The following is a 20,280-nucleotide window of genomic DNA, read 5'->3' as shown; positions in this document are numbered from 1 at the left end:
GAAATGTTCTTGTTTTTCTCAGGCATTTTTCTGGAAATTTGAAACACTCCACACTTTTTGGGTAGATCATTCAGGATTTCAGTCATTTCCTGCCCTGAAATAGTTTCCTCATGGTGTCGTCTTAGAAATTTTTGTCATTGATAGTTTCTTTATACTAACATAACCAAAAAAGCCATAATTATAAATTCTGTGGTTATAAATCTATGGATTCCACAGGACAAATTCAGCTAGTAGCAGCAGGAAACAGAAGGCGTACTCAAAGGATTTAATTGAAGCGGGTTTAATAAATAAATAAATCTCTTTAAGTATGTGCTTGATCCACATGTAGTTTGGCACATAGTAAGATTAGACATGAATAACCAAAAAGCATCAACTTGGCTGCAGTCTTCTTAGAATCTTACAGTAAATGTGAAGGGAGAATATTTTACATAGAATTTTGGAAAGGAGTATCATCTTCATCTGGACTGGTAGTCTGCCTCCAACTGAAACCATGATGTTAAAAAGGAGGAGGAGGAAGAGCAAGGAAGGGGAGGGAAAGGGGGAAAGGAATCTTAAGCAAGACTTGTTGAAAAAATAACGACTTTTTCAGTGCTACCAGAGGAAAATACCTCAGGTGCCTCAGGTTACCGGATGACTGGTACAGGGGCCTCTGTTGCCTTTGCTAGGGTCTTACTTTGCATGACTTAAAGTTTATTCTCTCTCGTAGGAAATTTAATGGCCTTGCCCTGTCTAAAACCAGATTCCTTTGTTAGTATTGATCCCATCAGACAAAACAGGTGAATACCCCCAAACTTCTCTGATAACTCACCGACTTTCTTGAGTATGGATTTGCTTTAACAAACTTGCCAATTTACAGGAACTATGTATTGTAAGTGATATTTACCCAATCCCTTTTGCTTATTTATAAGCTCCATCAGTGTGGGGGCTGGGTATAATGCCTGTGGGCTGGTTCAGTGCCAAGACTTGATATATATATGTATATGTTTGTTTAACCAATGAAAGATCATGTCTATTGTTTCCCCCTCAAGATGAAGGGCAGTACTAGACAGTTAAGAGATGTGGGTGAACACCAGTTTATGCAGTGATTCAGATGCTGTATGTAGTACCTACGTCAGATTTATTTAAGTATTCATCTTCTAAATCCCTTCTCCTGGAGATATTAGCTGTAAATATAGGTGAAGCACACATTCCATGTACTTCTGCCTTCCCTAAACTGCCACTTTTCTACATAATTTCAGGTCCCAATTTTTCACCAGACCTAGCACTTAATCCTTAACATTATTAGTACTGAAAACATGGTTTATACATATTCCTGGCAAAATGATAATAGAACCAACAAAACACATTTGCTTTCTATCTATTTAAATTATAATTTTGACAGTGTTTCTCAATACTGGACATTGTTGGACTTTGTTCCCTTGAGTCTGAGAGTTTTCAAGAAAAATTACATTTTAGGGTAGAGAATTTGAAGCATGGATTTCTATTTGGGCCATCTTTCTTTCCAAAGGAGTAATTTATGGCAGTGACTCATAAGGAAATAATTTTAAAGGCAGTGGGTATTTTTGAATGATTAGACCTCATTTGCTTGGGTTTATCTGTTTTGGGATCGGAGGAATCAAGAACAGAGGACCTCCTGAGGCAATGTACAGACCTGTTGAGTCTTGTAAAATTGCTGGAATCTGTCTGAGTAATTAGCAGCTTTGCACCTTTAGAGGGAAACTAGGATTTCTTTGGGTTGAAGCATGAGGCATGCAAATGTAAGAGAAAGTCAGGGACAATACTTGATGAAATAGTCGAGAGGTAGCAGCCCAGAGGGGTTCTCATCACTGTAATTCAGGGCCAAAATTTCTTCTGGAGTTTGGTAAGAACTGGCATTTTTAAAAGAGCAGCCAAGGGGTGCCTGGGTGGCTTGGTCGGTTAACGTCCGACTTCGGCTCAGGTCATGATCTCGCGGTCCGTGAGTTCGAGCCCCGCGTCGGGCTCTGTGCTGACAGCTCAGAGCCTGGAGCCTGTTTCAGATTCTGTGTCTCCCTCTCTCTCTGCTCCTCCCTTGTTCATGCTCTGTCTCTCTCTGTCTCAAAAATAAATAAACGTTAAAAAAATTTTTTTTTAAATAAAATAAAATAAAAGAGCAGCCAAGGCAGAAGGAATGAACAGTGCACTAAAAACCATCCACTTCCAAGAATGGACCATTGAGGTCCTGTGTGTACTAGTATGTCCAAAAGTAAAAAGAAAAAAAGGATATTAGGAGAAACAAATCATTTTACCAGTGCCAAGTTCACTTTGTTCCAGAAACTAGGATATTTCTTAATATCAGTTTCATAAAAACTGAAATAAAAGCCAAAAATGAAACAATGGCAATTACTTTTTATATGGATTCTAGTCATCTTATTTCAGGCAACCAGTATATTTTATTCATGCCTAGTTCTGTTTCAGTCTTTATTTAAAAAGCTATGGAGTTTAAGATGGTCTTTCATGGGGAGCAAATTATTTTAGTTCTTTTAATATTCATAAAAATGTAATAGTTCTAAGGTTTAGTACTAAAAGTCTTTATTCATTTTTTTCTCTTATGAGTTACCAAAGTAACCCTGCCGTCAAAATATTTCTGTATAATGAAGAATTATTTAGTAATGAATATTTACCACTAATTGACTATTTTGATTTGACATACTTTTAAGTAATATTGATTTACTTTAAATTCCCATACAGTTCTCATCATCAAAGTATAAATGAATTAACCAACCACGATGAATATTTAATAAGTATGGAAAGCATTTATAGGAGCCAGCTATGACTTTCCTGTTTGCTTAATAAGCATCTACACAGGTCATTTCATATCATACATGGTAGCTTATAATAATGATCATAGTTATAATCTATAACTTGAAAGTTAAGGGAAAGTTTCTTTTTTTTTTTTTTTTTTAAATTTTTTTTTCAATGTTTATTTATTTTTGGGACAGAGAGAGACAGAGCATGAACGGGGGAGGGGCAGAGAGAGAGGGAGACACAGAAGCGGAAACAGGCTCCAGGCTCCGAGCCATCAGCCCAGAGCCTGACGCGGGGCTCGAACTCACGGACCGCGAGATCGTGACCTGGCTGAAGTCGGTCGCTTAACCAACTGCGCCACCCAGGCGCCGAGGGAAAGTTTCTAATTGAATATTACTTTCATTTTACCAGTTTAGCACAGACAGCAAGATATTGGATTAATATATTTTGGGTGGGTATGTATGGTAATAAAACAGGATCACTTTTTTCTGCTCCCTTGAACTCCAAAAGCCAATTCTGTTACCTCTCAAACTCTATTGACCAGCTGATAAGCCAAGTAATCGAAAACTGGATGTGGTCAGTGATATTCAAGTAACGTTTTTTTCCTAACACAAACACTTCTGAAGAGTTCACACTAATGCCCCCAAGTTGCTATGTGAACTTTTTATTACTAACTGCATGAAAAAATCTATAGACAGTTTTGACCCAAAAGGATACTACCTAAAGTGTTAAAACAGACAAATCTTTACATGTTGACAACATGAATGTTACAGGAATATTTATGGTCCAAAAAGCTTAGAAGATTTTGCCTTAAAATATGTTCTATGATAGCTGATATTTTCTTTGTTAACACAATTGGCCAAAATATGGAAAATAAAAGGAGAGGCATCCCCAGGCATTAACCCAGAGCCTCCTGAGCCGTGCACGTGTGTGTGAGTGCACGTGTGCATGGCTCACTGCATGGCTTCTCTTTGCCATCATTGATTTCCTCCTCCTCATTAAACACTTATTGATTCCTGTCTTCCAGATGACACAGGCTGTCCAAGTAGCCAGTCAGTGTCTCCTGTGAAGACACCCTCGGATACCGGAAACAGCCCTGTTGGCTTTTGCCCTGGAAGTGATGAAGACTTTTCCAGAAAGAAATGCACAGTTGGAATGGTTAGTGAAGGAAGCATTCAGTCATCTCGATATAAGAAGGAACCAAAATCAGGCCTTGTAAAGCCAGGTAAATGCACTTACTCTTAATGTTTTTCTCAGAACAATATGACTGGGGTGATTTCACATTTGAAACAAAGCACTTGTATATCAAGACAAAGAGTACTATATTGATGTTATACCCACTACCCAGAATCATCTCTCTTTTTTTTTTTAAGGAAGTGGGCAGAGAGTGGAATATTTTGTGTACTTATTGTTAATAATTGAGTAAGTGTAGGGACATATGTGCATTATATAGACATAGAAAAAAGAGCAAAGTTGGAGAAATGTAAACTGGATGGTCTAACACATTTATACTATGTAATTCTAGCAGAAATTATACGATGAAATTACTTGGAACCACTTAAAGTGCCTACAGATTATGAAAAGAACAGGTTATCTCGATGCAGATCTATAGGGCTGGGCATACTTACTGGCCTAGTTATTTTATTTGCTTTTAAAAATTAAATATGAATATGATGTTATATGTATACATATAGATGTTCAATATTGTAAAATATGAGATGAAATGGAGATTTTTATTACAATGGGTGAGACACCATGAACACCAGAAAATGTCAGTTCTCAGAATTTGCAATATATAAATAAATATTTTACATCCCAGAAATATATACGTTATATGAATAAGTACAGTTTTAGTAAAACTAAAGTTATAACTTTAAAGTAAAAATCTCTGAGCGTTGGCATTGAGAGCTGCCATATTGCGTTATTTTCTTGGACACCCACAGTGAATGCTGTACGTATTTATGAGACTGAAAAGACAGATTAATGACTTATAGGAGTCCTCATTCTTTATGTTTGTCTTCTCATTTTTGTTTGGTGATGGCATTATTGTGCAAGGAGCTATAGACAGCTTTATTTCATTGGAGCCAAGGTTTGGTCCTGTGTCCTCTTCCATCTCTGTCTGCTTTTGTTCTTCCTGAATAACTGATTTGCTCAGCACATCTTAATGGATTATTCTTCATCTTGCGTTTGGTCAACCAAAGACAATGTTGTTTAGTCTCAGAATACAACTTAAACGGTGTGAAAAAGAAACCCCTTTCTTAGGCTCTTGATAAATGGTAGTCATGATGAGTTCGTTAATAGTCCTTTGCTTTGAAATAATATGAAAAAGAAAGGGGGAAGTCAGAATATAAAAGGGAAAGATGGTTATTGTAGAAAAAGTGTTGGATACCTTCAATGCTTAAGACAGAGACAATGAGTTAAAAGAATGTGATGTGATTAGAGCCAGCAAATAAACCATTACCTTGTGTACCCAAGGACAGGAACTACCCCCCTCCCTCCTCCAGCTCAGTGGTTCTTTTTAAAATTGAGATATAATTCACGTACCATAGTATTCACCCTTTTAAAGTATACAATTAACTGGTTTGTAGTTTATTCAAAAGTTATGCAGATATCACCACTATCAAATTTCAGAACATTTTTATCATCTCCCAAAAGAAACCTCCTACCCATTAGCAACTACTCTCTGCTCTCCCTTTTCCCCAGCCCCTGGCAACCACTAACTTACTCTGTCTCTGTGGGCCTGCCCATTCTGGACATCTTATATAAATGGAATCATACAGTACATGGCCTTTTGTATTTGGCTGCTTTCGCTTAGCATAATGTTTCACAGTTCATCAATGTAGCATGCATTAGTATTTCACTCATTTTTGTGGCTCAGTAATATCCCATTGTATAGCTATACCATAGTTTTAAGTGGACTTTTTTTGGAGCAATTTTAGGTTTACAGAAAAACTGAATGGAGGGTACAGAGTTCCCATCTACCTCTTCACACCTGCCACCTCCAGCTTTTTCTTTATTAAAGTCTTGCTTGGTATGGTTATACATTTTGTTTATCCATTCACAGGTGATGGACATTTGCATAGTTTCTGGTTCTTGGCTATTATATAAATGCTATGAACATTCATGTGACAGTTTTTCATGAATATGCTTTCGGTTCTTTTGGGTATATACCTAGGAAAGAAATTGCTGAGTCATATGGTAACCATATTTAACAGTTTGAGGAACTGCCAAAGTTTTCCAAAATGCACCATTTTACATCCCCACTAGCAATGTATGAAGGTTCCAGTCTCACCACATCTTTGTTGACAGTTGTGACTGTCTGTCTTTTTTATTATACCCATTCTAGTGAGTGTGAAGTGGTATTTCATAGTGCTTTTGATTTACGTGGCTAATAACTATGAGCGTCTTTTCATGTACTTATTGGCTATTTGTATATGTTCTTTGGAAATATCTTCTCAGTTTTCTTTTAACCAGGGAGTACCCACCCAATAGAATCTATTTCTCTAACATATGGGATGTAAGCTTAAGAGCAGGAGCCTTGTCATCCTCTTTTTATATTCCTAACACAGAGTCCGGTGAATAGTGGGGGCTCAACAGCAAAGGTAGGCTGTGGAATTGAAAAGATAAAATGGTGCAGGAAAGAATGCCAGCTGCGTGAATTGAAAAAACAAAAACAAAACAGTGATTTCACTGTGCAGGCATTGTATGCAACGTGTGCAGAGTTTGGATGCAACGTGAAATTATTTCATTTTGGTTTCCCATCCCCCCCTCCCTACCTCTCTCCTCATTCCAAAAACATTTTGTAGAGGTAACAATACAAGGAAAGAGTAAAACAGGAGACAAGTATGGTGCAGCAAGAACAAACTAAGATTAAATGGGCGTTAAGATTATCATTCCTTGTTTCAATAATCGTAATAAGAATAATCATACGTTACCATAAGACTTAAATCCATATGTGTGTGTGCAGGATTCATGCTGAGCAAGTCCTTAATCCTCCAGTAGTAGGTACCCACTTGCCAAAGACCAGCCACTTGCTTGCTGAGAATGTTTAAGGCCTTAGGTCATCCTGAAGAAAATGCATACAATTAAGAAAAAGAAATAAAGGGAGGGAAGGAAGGAGGAGGAGGGAAGGAAGGAAGGAAGGAAGGAGGGAAGGAAGGAAGGAAAGAAAGAAAGAAAGAAAGAAAGAAAGAAAGAAAGAAAGAAAGATAAAAGGAAGAAAACAAGAACAGTCTTCATGTTGTTTTAGTTCATGGATCCTTTGGGAATCATGAGGGCTATGAACCTATACTCCAGAAAAATACCCATATGCACAAAATATCACTTCCTATTTCTGAGGTTTCTTAGACCTCCTTTATCAGAAATTATGAATCCTGGTGTAATGACCCTTGCCCAGAGGCAGAGCCTGAAACACCACTTTTGTCAAAAAACAACTTTTGTCACCAGAATTCTGATTTACTTGCTCATAGGCATTCATATCACCTAAACAATCTTTATCTTAACAATGTTTTTATTTATTTGCATTTAACCAAGGTCAGAGAGATCCCTAAAGCTTATTTCTTAGTTGCCTAAAATTCCTAATGTCATCAGCGAAAAAGTTGCTCAAGCCTTTGAGTGGGACTGAGTTCTGTACAGTAAGCTCTTTGTAGAAAAATCTGCACCGTGACCTATAGTTCTCTGAACTTTCGGCAGAATAAACCTGTCGGTCTCATAAATATGAAGAGAGGAAATCCTGGAAACGAGGCCCCTGGATGACTCCACAATTTATAAAATGCAGAGACCTCATCTGTTAAACCACAAGAAGATTCTGCTCTCAGGTTAAAACGTTCTGCCTCCTCTCTAACCCCAAGTGACAGTCTCCCCTCAGCTCAAACCCATATTCAGCCCTTGATGTGTGCTCTACTTTTTTAAAATAAATCAACTCATTAGAACCAATACCAATTTATTAAAATAGCAAGCAATTAGTGTCTCTTCTACAGATGTTCCAGGACTCTTTAACATTAAATAACCCAGGCCCATTTAATTTTAGGTCCATTGTTCTAGATTCTGGAAAACTGCTATTCACCTCAAAAAGGAGTTCTTGAAATGCCCCTTTAGTCATTTAGATAAAGAGCTAATAATGCTCACTGAGTATCCGATGCAGAAGGAGAAGGGAAATCTGTCACAGGATGCCGGGAAAGGCTTAGAAAGGTGAGCTGAGCAAGCCTGCACCTTGCCAGCTGGGCACCGTGGCACACACAGCATGAAAGCCCTTCCTTCCTCCAGGCAGGACCTGTTCAGGAACTTCTTGGAGGCAGTGAGCCTTCTGTCATTTTGGCTTCTATCACTTAATGCCTATGCACATTTAATTAAAAATTGCCACCAAAGAGCAAAAGGAGACATCCCTATGGTCCAGTTGGATAACGGCTTTGCATTTTCATGGTTTCCTTTTATCTACAAGTCAGTTCAGCAAACATTCAAGACTGAATCCCCAGAGCCTAATGCAGTGCCTGTCTTTATAGGTAGGTGTCCAATAAATATTTAAACGAGAAATAGAGTGTACACTCTGTGCAAGGGATTATATTTGGCATGGGAAGGGCATTGGAGGGATGCAAAGAAGACCTCAGTGCCATCCCTGCTTTGTAACTGAAGACAGAATACTGTGTGATTGATCTGGCCCATAGTGCAGATCAGAAGGAAAGAAATGAAGGCATTCCAACTGGGGGCTCTGAGGAATCTGCCGTGGTAACAATTCTTCTCCCAGGTGCTCCTCTCAAGTTTGGTTTGCAGAAAAAGAGAAGAGAGGGAAAACAAACCACCAGAGACTCTTAACAACAGAGAACAAACAGGGTTGATGGAAGGAGGTGTGTGGGGGACGAGCTAGATGGGTGATGGACCCTTGTCCATGAGCACAGGGTGTTGTAAGTAAGTGAGGAATCACTAAATTCTACTTCTGAAACCAGTATTGCACTGTATGTTAACTAACTAAAATATTTTAAAAAGTAAATTATTTTAAAAAAAAGTTTGGTTTGCAGTTTTCCTGATGATTTTTACCCAGAAAGGCAAGGCCTAATGGGATTAAACAACATTCCTGGGCCTCCTATAATGCTGGATTTACTACTTGGTCTATCTTAGTTTGAGAAAGAAAAAGACCTTGGTGTCATTATTCTACAAAAAGAAATACTAACTCCTTTCCCCACAAGGCTTGATGGAGAGCTGGGGAAACAATTACAAGATTTAAACAAATAATTGGAAGACAAGGAAGGAGAAAAAAAAAACACACCTGCTGATTGAGGAGACAGATAAAAAGCAAATGGTTAGGGTCACAATAATTTAAAAGAAATCCACATTTAGAAACTGAAATGTTGAAATCTGCATTTGAAAGATGTCACTGTGCTCCATCAGCATTCAAACTAAAGCAGTATTCCCTTGTCATCTGACACCACCCGGGCTATGGAAATTGGAGACCTGGCCAGATGAACTATAATAACCTCACAACAATAACAGAGGCTTGGTTACTTTAAAAAGACTATTTCCCACATTCAGAGGCAGATGCTAGAAAACTCAGAAGGCACCAGCTAGGTTAGCGATTAATCAACACTGGTTCCCTCAGTAGATGGAGGCTCTTTCTCATACAGCTGATAGCTACAGATGTTCCTGTGCTTATCAGTAGCATGCCTTCACTTCAAAGTTAGTTCTGTGAAATAAAGGAGAGCTAGACAACTTACCTGGGGCAGGCCATCCTGATAATAACTTGAGCTGCCTGGAGGGGAGTTGAGAGCTTGAGAATGTCAACATGTGCTGCTGCCCCCTAGGTTATGCAACTTGACTTGGCGTGGGAAAAAGAAAGTGTCGGTCGGGGTTGGGAGCACTTTCTGACCACCAGACTCGGGTGTCCAACATACTAGGTTCAAATTTTCATACCACCACTTTATCGCTTTGTGGTCTTCAGCTACTTTTATCTCCCTAAAGCCTTGTATTCAGCATCTGTAAAATGGGTTCTTTCGAAGATTCAATAGACTAATGAATGTAAAGTGCCCAACATTGGACCCTCCACAAAATAATTCCTCAAGTGCATGTTCATAGTGGTCATTTGTGGCTACCATAGGTGACACAAATTCTGTGCACGTTCCTTTACAAGAAAACTCTTTAAAACTCTCACCCCACAGGGGCTCCCGGGTGCCTCAGTCAGTTAGGCATCCAACTTCAGCCCAGGTTGTGATCTGGCAGTTTGTGGGTTCAAGCCCCGCATTGGGCTCTGCGCTGACAGCTCAGAGCCTGGAGCCTGCTTCGGATTCTGTGTCCCCCTGTCTCTGTCCCTTCCCCGCTTGCACTGTCTCTCTTTGTCTCTCTATCTCTCTCTCTCAAAAATAAATAAACATTAAAAAAAAAAAAAAAACTCTCACCACACAGAACTTGTGTTTATTTGAAACCCCACTCTAGCATGTCATGGGATCCTAGTTTACATAAAATGGGAGCAGTGTTTGTCACAGGAGAACACTGGCAACAGTGTGAATTGACAGCTGATGCCTTGACAATGAGGAGGGAGATGGGAAAATATGAAAGAGCAGACAAAAGACCACTAAAAAGCACAGTGGCCTCTTAAATGTAAGTGCTTTGTAGCACTTTGTGCAGTAATTAATGTTGTAGAAACAGACTGAGTCATTGTGATGGTGGAGTTGGCAGAAAATGATGTGTGTGAGGGCAGAAAAATGTCCTAAGCATTTTAGAAATATTTTCATAGAGTGGAAAAAATTAAAATTTTAGAGCTAAAAGATTTTGGTTCTACGGAAACTTTCAGCATTCTTGGCAAGGCATGATTTTTCTAACAGCTTACAGTTATAATCAAAGGTCTTGCAGCAGTAAGGCTGTGATCTATTTTAGATACTGAAGACCTTATGAAAATATCTGGAAGATATATTATATGGAACTGTGGGCTTGGATAACACTCTGAAATTGGATTTAAAAATTTTTTAGCTAGGGGTGCCTGGCTGGCTCTGCCAGTAGAGCATGCGACTCTCGATCTTAGGGTTGTGAGTTTGAGCCCAACATGGGTGTAGAGATTACTTAAAAAATTAAATTACTTTAGAAAAAAAAACTTTAAAGAGTACTTAAAAAATTAAATTACTTTAGAAAAAAAAACTTTAAAGAGTACTTAAAAAATTAAATTACTTGAAAAAAAAAAACCACTTTGGATGGAGGCACCTGGGTGACTCAGTTGGTTGAGTGTCCAACTCTTGATTTCAGCTTAGGTCATGATCCCAGGGTTGTGGGATCGAACCCCATATCCAGTTCTGTGCTGTGCATAGAACCTGCTTAAGATTCTCCTCTCTCTCTCTCTCTCTCTCTCTCTCTCTCTCAACACCTGGATGGCTCAGTCAGTTAAGCATCAGACTTCATCTCAGGTCATGAACTCATGGTTCATGAGTTCGAGCTCCACATTGGGTGAGCCCTGTTTCTCTCTTTCTCCCTCTCTCTCCCTCTCTGCCCCTTGTGAGATTCTTTCTCTCTCCCTCTCTCTTCTGCCCCTCTTCCTGACTCTCTGTCTAAATAAATAAATAAATAAATAAATAAATAAATAAATAAAATTAAAATAAAAACTGTTGAATTGCAATATGTTCCTCTAAAAAATTTTTTTAGCTAATATTTATCAAGCACTGATTATCCCAATCAAAATTCTAAGCACATTACTCATTTAATCCTAACATCAGTGGGAGAAAAGGATACCATTATCCCCTGTGTTACAGATGGAGAAACCGAGGCATAGAAAAGTTAAGTAACTCATTCAAGGTCACACAGCCTGTAAGTAGACTGAAACAGGGCAGTCTTGGTACTAGTTTTTAACCATTGCCCTGCTTATAAGGTCTGCCTTCAAAGGAATAATTTTAATTGCAATAAGGGAGTGTGACAATTGAGAAAAATGTGTTGAATAAGACAGAAATTATTTTTCTTTAATGTCTGTAAAACCCTAAAAATTCTTATTAATTTTTATAAATTAGCTAATATAGTCCATATGTAGATTATGCTGGTTGTTGCCAATAACAAAATCAATGAACCTCAATATAGCTTCAATAAAGTCCACAGAGTTGAACACATAAGACTGTTTGGGTGCAGATCAATCAACTATGAGGATACGAACATCAAAGGAATGTTAAGATCGTCGGTGTTCTCCTCTTAATCATAAACTAGTCCTTTCCTGCTTGTCAAAATGTTTATTGTGCTACCCTGCATATCATGAATACTTTCCTAAGCAGAGGTCATTAGACTTTGTCAATTTATACAAGAGCTTTTGCATTTATACGGAAATGAGCCTCTGAACCTTTCTTTCACCCCGAGAGCAAGAATGCTCACCCAGAATACAGCAGAGAACATGTTGTGGTAGACTATTGTTCAGTCTGTCACTTTTCCCCAGCAGACACCAGATCAGTAAAATAAAGCTGAAATGTGATGAGTGGACGGAAGTGTTTATCTTTGTGCAAGGTTACATATTCACTCTCATGCCTTCCTCCCATCTGTGCTTTTGAGGATGCACCCAATCAAGCTAATGGTGCCAAATGGTCCGGTAATGGTGTTCCCCTAAGAATTAGTGGATTGTAATCCCCTTCTTCCCAAAGGTGACTGCCATCCAAATCCTGGGTCTGCTAGCATTTATTGCATGTGTAGTGTTATGGCCACCAGTTTGGGGGCCTGCCAAATGCTTACTAAGTGGTCTAATGTGTTGAGAACGAAGCATTATTGGTTTCCCATACATAGCAGATGTTCCAGCAGACCACACACTCACTATTAAACATACTTATCGACTGCCAACGGAAGAGAAATAAACCTGGAACCTTATACATAAACGTGGAAACCAAGAGTTATAAATCATGCAGATCTATGCTTTAGATTAGACTTTTGTTTTTGTACTAACTGAGGAGAGTTTATCGAAGACACTGTCTGTGTGCAGAGGTGGGGGCATAATTAAGGGGATCCAATGAGGCATGGTGAAATATTTGGCCTTGTCAGCAGCTTGGAGTTATTTCTACATCCTGAAGGGCCCAGAAGAGGGCGGAGTTACTCAGAACCCAGAGGGAAAGAACTCTGAGGCTACGTGTGAAGCAATTGGACACGCGCTTCTGTGTAGGAATGAAACCCCTGATAGGAGAAGAGCCAGACAGTTAAATACCCTGATCTCACTGTCTCTTTTGTGGGTACAATTCGTTTTGTGGCATTTTGGTGTACAACAGGGCTATAGACAAAAAGTTATAGGTTGAGAGGCACCTGGGTAGCTCAGTCGGTTAAGCGTCTGACTCTTGGTTTTGGCTCAGGTCATGATCTCACGACTTTGTGGGTTCAAGCCCCGCGCTGGGCTCTGTGCTGGCAGCGTGGAGCCTGCTTGGGATTCTCTCTTTCTCTGTGCCTCCCCCACTTGCATTGTCTCTGTCTCCCACAAAATAAATAAATAAACATTATTTTTAAAAAAGAGAAAAAGAATGTGTTGAACCACATAGTATGTTTGCTTGGGTAATTCACTGCGTTAACATTTTCTGCCACCTAAGCTTGTATCTGATAGCAGCCAAGGATGCAGGCCATGGTTTAAGTGAGGTAATGCCTCAGGAACCTGGCTGCATATACTTGGAGATGCATGGACTAGAATGTTTATGGCATAGCAGAAGCATGAGGTTGACGTCAGAGTCTAAAGAAAAGAAAGGGAACCCGCACTTCATCACATCTAAGAGGTTTCCGCTAAACCTAGTTTGAATCCTGGCTGTACATTGACCAGCTTTCATGCAGCTGATATTTATTAAGCATTTAGTCTGTGCTGCTACCGTTGTTCTAGACAGTAAGGATAGAGGGAAGAAGCAGACAAGATGCCTGTTCTCATGGAGTCTGCCTTTAACATGGGGAGATGGCTGATACACAAGCAGACAAACAAGATGAGTTCAGATAGTGACAAATGAAGCAAGGTAATTTATGTAGACAGTGACTGGGGATGAGGCAAGGGAGTGTCTGAGGAGATGACATTTGAGCTGAGAACTTAGCCATATCCCTTCATATTTAGGGACGTGTGGGGGTGGGGGTAAGGCAGTGAGTTAGGAAGTGAGAGAGTGGTGTCAGGTGAAGTCTGTGTCGTTTGATTACTGGGAAGCCATTGGAGGGTTTCAAGAAGACAGACATAATTCAAGGTAAATGTTTGAGATCCTTTTGACTATTCTGTGGAGCTTGGATCATCAGGATGGGAAACTGGAAGAAGATGTACTTAAGTTTAGATGGCTTAGCCTAGGAAGGACGGTGCAAACAGAGAAAGATATAGGGATGCAGTGTATATAGCAGAATCGAAGGACTCGCATTTCCCTAATGAGAATAAAAAAATTTTATTTCACTTGCTAGCTCGAGTAAATCTTAGGAGATCTGAATGGAAGAGTCCGTTTCTGATGGAATTTTTATTCGTTATTTTAGTTAAATATACTTATTTATACTGTACTATTAATTTAGAAACATTGGGGGGTGTTTTTGTTCACAGTTAATGTAAGATTTTTATTCAGTTTTTCTCATCCCTAGAGTTACTTTCCAACTCCTCTGGCTTTTCTGGAACACATCATTTTCACTTCCACCCAATTTGTTTGATACGAAGCAATTTTGAATCCACGTCTAGTGCTCTCATTGGACATTTTCTTTAAAACTACAAGTACGATGAAGGTATCAGTGAAGTTACTGTAAAAAAGAGGTTATAAATACAAAGGTTAAATATAAAGATTAAATAAAACACAGAGGTTAAAACCAGACAGAAGTTTATTTGTCTCTTGCTAAACAAAACCTAGGTATTTGGGTGATCCTTAATCACCTGATCACCGAATCACAACCTATGTCAGGTTGGCTGTGACCTACTAGGCAGAGGAAGGGGGAAAGGGACCGGGGGGCACTCAGTCACTTTAAGGTCAGGACACAGAAGTCATTTCCAATTATATCCCAGGACACTTGGTCAAACAGGCACCTGTTACTGTGGAAAAAGGGGAAAATGGAGGTAGACAACCTGCAAGCTGTCACAACATCCACTGTAGCATGAGGACAGCTGATTTTTCTGTTTTCCTGTAGATTTATACAAATACCCTTCATTATCCAAAGCTATTTGGTTCTTGAGTTCAGTTAGCAAGGGATATGGGTTTTTGTGATCTCTACAATTTAACCATTGACCATATTGCCATTTAAAAGGTTCTTTTAAAGGATGGGGGGAAATCACAGGAATAATTACATAATCTGTTTTTTTCATTTCTTAGCCTCCTTCATTTTAAACAAGCCCATCAGTTGACCTCCATAGGCAGCCCAAACTAACACTGATTGAGGTCAATTCAGACTGATGTGTGTTTTTCAAACAGCACTTTTTGTTCAGAGAAGGTAATTATGAGCAAGAGCTCTATAATAAGAGACTATGGAAAGACTTTAATATATGGGGTTTCTCCTTTTCTGAGAGATAATTGTGGGAGGAGGTTACCTCACCTTATATTTAGACACTGAATAGGGTGAACCAGGCCACTTGCAGACCTATGGAGAAAAGAAAGTCTTCTCTTTTTCTTTATAATATAGAGGAGTAATTAATACTTAGCTTTTGCAGGTTGCTGTGAGAATCGTAAAATGTATCGGGTATATAGCATATGCATACTGCACATCACTGAGAGGTCCACGTGCACATCTTGTATCTTTGCAAAAATCATTGTTAATGTCTGGCAGGAAGTTTTGTTTGTAGTGATGGTGTCTGCCGGCATGCTGTATGTGTTCAATATATTTATTGAACGTATTGAATTATCTCTGTTATCACTGCTATTAAATAAGAAATGAGGCAAGTTTACAAAGAGCACAGCTTTAGAGGTAAACATGTGTATCATGTAGTGATGGTGTTTGCCTGGTACACAGTATGTGCTCAATAAATAATCACTGTCATTATTGTCATTAAATAAGAAATGGGGAAAGTTGACAAATAGCACAGTATTAAGGCATTGGAATGTCTACTCACCATCTCCTCTGCATTGGTCTGGTTTTATCACAGATAACTGTTTTGTAAGAATTATTCTGATATAATGGAGGGCTTTGGTGAGAGCTTAATAAACATGTCTACTCTAAGCAAATCCATTTGGAAGGACTATGCCCAGGGAGTCCTCGATTCCTTTCCTCCCTTCAGAACAACAGATCTCTCCTGTTCCTCTCTCTTGGGCAGCTCTGTGAGGTGCCTTGCATATTTAAATATCTGGAATTCATGGAGTACAACAAGCATTTTTTCCCCAAGCTTCACATTCTTGCCATTAAATTTAGGAATGTGTGGGGTTTTGATGCAATTTCTTCCTTGCCCATTGGGATACAGTCATTGTAGAAAGACTAAGCATTTTGCTCCAACATTGTCAAAGGATCAGCCCTGACTTGTGCAGGCATTTCCTTCTATTTGACAATTTGGTATTTCTTTAAATGCTTTGTGTCCATTCACGAGGGCGATGGTTTCATTTGAAATGCTGCAGTCACCAGGGAGAAGCTCCTCTTCCCTGATAGGCCAGCCATCTCTCTGCCTCCTGTTGCTATGGTGCCCAGCAGAGGAACTTCCTTGCCCTGCACATGGAGGAGGCTCTGTCTCCATGGATACCCCACTCTAAGACTGTACTCCATGGAGAGATGAGCTGCTCACACTGTATTTCTGCACGAGACATACCCCAGCCTGTGGCGGGAGGCTGTTTGCAGAGGCAGTGTTTGCCATGAAAGTCTACGGAGCTTACCTTCTAAGTAAGTAGTATTAGTCACAGTAAGTAAATAATTATATTGGATCACAGAGGATATGCTCTTTGTGTATGTCTGTGTGTGTAAAGTTAGTTGTGGTAGGCGAAAAATGTAGTCTAAAAGCAAATTTCAACTCTGCCTTTCAGATATTCTGAATGCAGAGTCTATAACTAAACTTTTAAAAATACACACATATATTGTTTTAAATACCCCTTGTCATCTGTGAGTCTGTTTGTGGAATTCAAAGCCAACGCAATGAAGATAGATTGACCATGGACATTTACATTTTAGAACGCTCTTCTAAGTCTGAGCATCGCATGCTGCATTTGTAAATGCAAAGCCTGGCCTTCCCCAGCGGTGCGCTCTGGGAATAGTTGAGCACAACCACAATTAATGCTAATTGGCACTGTGCATAGTTGCAGTGGGCCTCTGTGTAGGCTGAGACGCAGTGTATTTATTATCGAGAGAGCTTGCTCCCGTGCTCTTGTCTGCCAGTTCATGGAAATTATTCAGAGCACATCTCTGACCAGTTTTAATTTACTTTTCTCACGTGGCATCCAGGAGAAACTCTGAAACTCTTCATGTACATGGAATTGGGATGTCAAAAAGTTTTCTTCTTCGTCTTCATCTTCTTCTTCTTCTTCTTCTTCTTCTTCTTCTTCTTCTCCTTTTTATTGACTGATTTGATCTAACGCTTCCTCTTTACTCTACATTCCAAGAGCATAAGGGTTGGGTTTGCAATGTTGTAAAATAAATGAGTCATCTTAAAGCGATTTTCATCTGGTGGGCAAATGATTAATGTCTGTGGTGTTAAAATTAATTACTAGAAACAAAGGAAGCCTATACATATGGTAAGCCTAAGTGTAGTTCAATAACTTTAAAATTGTGTAATATTTAGATTTTTAGGCCATCCACAGTAGATAGCATCCAGCAGGTCTAAACAAAAAGCAGAGCATGTGTTATATTGGTATAAAAGAAATTCATTTTTAATCACATAAAAGAGTGAGCACAGAATATCATGCTAGATTGTAAATTTCTTTTATTTTCTGTACTTATGACTGACAACTGTTAGTCATGGCTCAATTTTTATTGCCCAAAGTGGTGAAAAAATATCACCCTGTGAGAGTGTGTGACAAGTCCACATCTGACTTTGTCACTGAGGTCAAGCTTTAGGTCATTGCCTTAATATTTTATAAATATAATTTCCATCTGTCAAAGGAATAGCAGACAGATAAAGGGGCATGATGAACTCTGTTGTGATCATGCTTTTGGAGACATGGAAACAATGTCAATGACACTTTTCCAATGTTTTTCAGCTGATTGGTAGCATAGGGCCCCATTTCACCATCTCGATGTGTCTGTCCCCTTCTCTGCAAACCAGCATAACATGGGATTTTTTTCGACCTCAAAATATGTGAACCCCCTCTCTAAAACTGTTTCCTCATCTGTACAATGGAACAATAATAGGACCTGTGATATAAGGCTGCTTTGAAAATTGAGTGACATCATCAGTGACACATGGCATACAGTAATTATTAGCTGTTGTATTATGAATACTATGAGTATCATCATCACCATTTTTGTGATGCATATAGTCAAGGGAGGCTGTAGCTCAGAGCTTGCACAATTCTTTGGTTTGGTTCCCTTAACCCTATCAAATTTTCTATCAAATACTTACTGAGAATCTAACTATGTGCTTAGTATTCTGATGGGAATGATGGCATTCACTGTACAAGATAATGTACCTAACAAAATGTGAGATAGAGAATAGTCTTCTCTTTTCCAGTGTGTGCTTTTCTCTTTTGGTTAAATGGCTATACGTGCATATAACAAAGCGTTTGCCTACTCATTTTGCTACCACTAGTGGATATGTAGCATTCCACAATGGGTCTGTAAGATAAAAGGGGGTAGGCCATAGCATAAGTTGTTAATATTTATAATAAATTAAAAATATGACAGTGAAAAATCTAGGTTCAAAGTTTAAGTTCACTTCCTTTCCTGAAAGGATTTCCATTCAGAGTGTAGTAAATGACACTTTGAAAAGAGAACAGTTTCATTAAGTTGAAAGTTTGGGGGGTGATGGGAAAGGAAGAGACAGGAATGATTGATTAATCTGTATAAAAATAGGCCCCATGCTGGGACTTTTCCTTTTGCACTAATCCTGTGTGACATCTGAGCCAAAAAAAAAAGTACATATAAAACCAATGCCCTATGCACAGAGCCTGCTGGTGTTGATTTTAAAAACGCATGAGGAGTTGACCCAGATTACATTTTGCAGCTTTATTTTTATTTTTATGTCATTTTCATTTTCCATTTCTTCTTTCTGGCATATCCTCTCTTTCCATCTGTTTGCCCTGGAAAGAACGTGGCATGTGGAACAAGGACCATACCAATCCACTCGAATGGAAAAAAAGGGAAGACATTTTACGAAGTGATTTAAAATGAGCTCTCGGGAGTTTGGGAACTTGGGAATCAACGTATGTCCAAATACATAGTTAAATATATTATGCTAAACATGATTTCATATGCAATATCACTCAGATAATCGAACTAGAATAAGCCCTCTGTTGTAAGTTTCAAGGCAAACGTTAAATCCTTAGCAACATCCCCACCAGCATGGTGACCTTTTATCTTTACAATGCTGGTCTGGTGACCAAAATAATGCCCCACTTTCTTTCCCATTGTTATCGGCCACACAGTCAGATGCTCTGATGGTGCACAGTTTGTCAAGTGTTCCGTTAGGCACTTGGTGCTGCAGGCGTGAGTTGTGGGTCACATCCTTTTGTTGACATCTGAGGAGCATTTTGAGCTCTCAGCTCTGTTCGCTGAGTCTTTTTTTTCAGCAGAGGGAGTTTGTGGCAGTTTCAGAGGGAGGCATGCTTCCTTGCCTTGTGTGGCGGCAACATTATTCGGGGAAACTGGATCTTCCTGAGTCTTTGGCTTCTTGTCCTCACCCCTGTGGCTGAGATAGTAAGGCTCTGAAACCCTCTGCCAGGACGATCTGATTTCTGCCGAGACTGTTGGCGGGCCTGACTGTTCTTGAGAGATGGAGGTTGTGCCTGAACCTGATCCTGCCTGACATCCAATGCTTCTCCCCTCAGTTACTGGAAGAGGAGAAGGATCCAGGCCACAGGCTGAGAAGCTCTAGGCGTACTGAGCAATGGGTTAGGATCTGTAAGTGGTGCCCCGGTGTCGTATCCCACCAAGCCGGGCTTGCCAGGGATAGTAAGGGGTTTTGTCTGCACGAAGCTGGGGCATTCTTGAATTTTGGATGGGATTCTCCAACTTAGCGTTCCCACCCTTCCTTCTTTCTTTAGTCTCAGCCACCTCTTAACAGAACCGAACCTGTAATGCTACTCATTTGTTTTTTCAACAAGTAGTTATTGATGAGTCAGATACTGAGCCACGTACTGGGATATAACTGTAAACATGGGGTTCCCTGTAAGATGTGTAACATGTTTCTGGGGGAGGTACAGGGTCCCGTGAGTGCAGAGAGGAGGACCTTAGAACCCAAACTTTGGGAGTCTGAAAATCATCCCAGGGGAAGTAGTGTTGTACTGACACTTATAAAGGGTTAAACCAGCTGTTTAAATGTGCAGACACTGAGGTATCAGAACTTCACAAGCCATTGCTGTTCATTTGAATACTATGTACTCCCTTAAAGGGTTGTTTTTTTTTTTTAAGTTCATTTATTTATTTTGAGAGAGAGAGAGAGAGAGAGTCGAAGAGGGGCAGAGAGAGAGGGAGAGAGACAGAGAATCCCAAGCAGGCTCCATGCTGTCAGCACTTAGTCCC

The 20,280-nt window shown here is 39.5% G+C and overlaps 1 protein-coding gene across 2 annotated transcripts in view; it reads left to right on the top strand.

Moving 5' to 3' along the window:
• SYBU (syntabulin) overlaps nucleotides 1-20,280 on the top strand; it is a 74,034-nt gene that overhangs the window by 21,730 nt on the left and 32,024 nt on the right. For both annotated transcript variants that reach the window (XM_047842822.1, XM_047842823.1), the window contains exon 3: nucleotides 3,794-3,991. In XM_047842822.1, the coding sequence (XP_047698778.1) occupies nucleotides 3,794-3,991 (198 nt within the window). The remainder of the gene's footprint in view (nucleotides 1-3,793; nucleotides 3,992-20,280) is intronic.

The sequence above is a fragment of the Prionailurus viverrinus genome, chromosome F2, assembly GCF_022837055.1.
Source record: "Prionailurus viverrinus isolate Anna chromosome F2, UM_Priviv_1.0, whole genome shotgun sequence".
NCBI classification, from domain to species: domain Eukaryota; kingdom Metazoa; phylum Chordata; class Mammalia; order Carnivora; family Felidae; genus Prionailurus; species Prionailurus viverrinus.
This window is presented reverse-complemented; position numbering and strand designations above follow the sequence as displayed.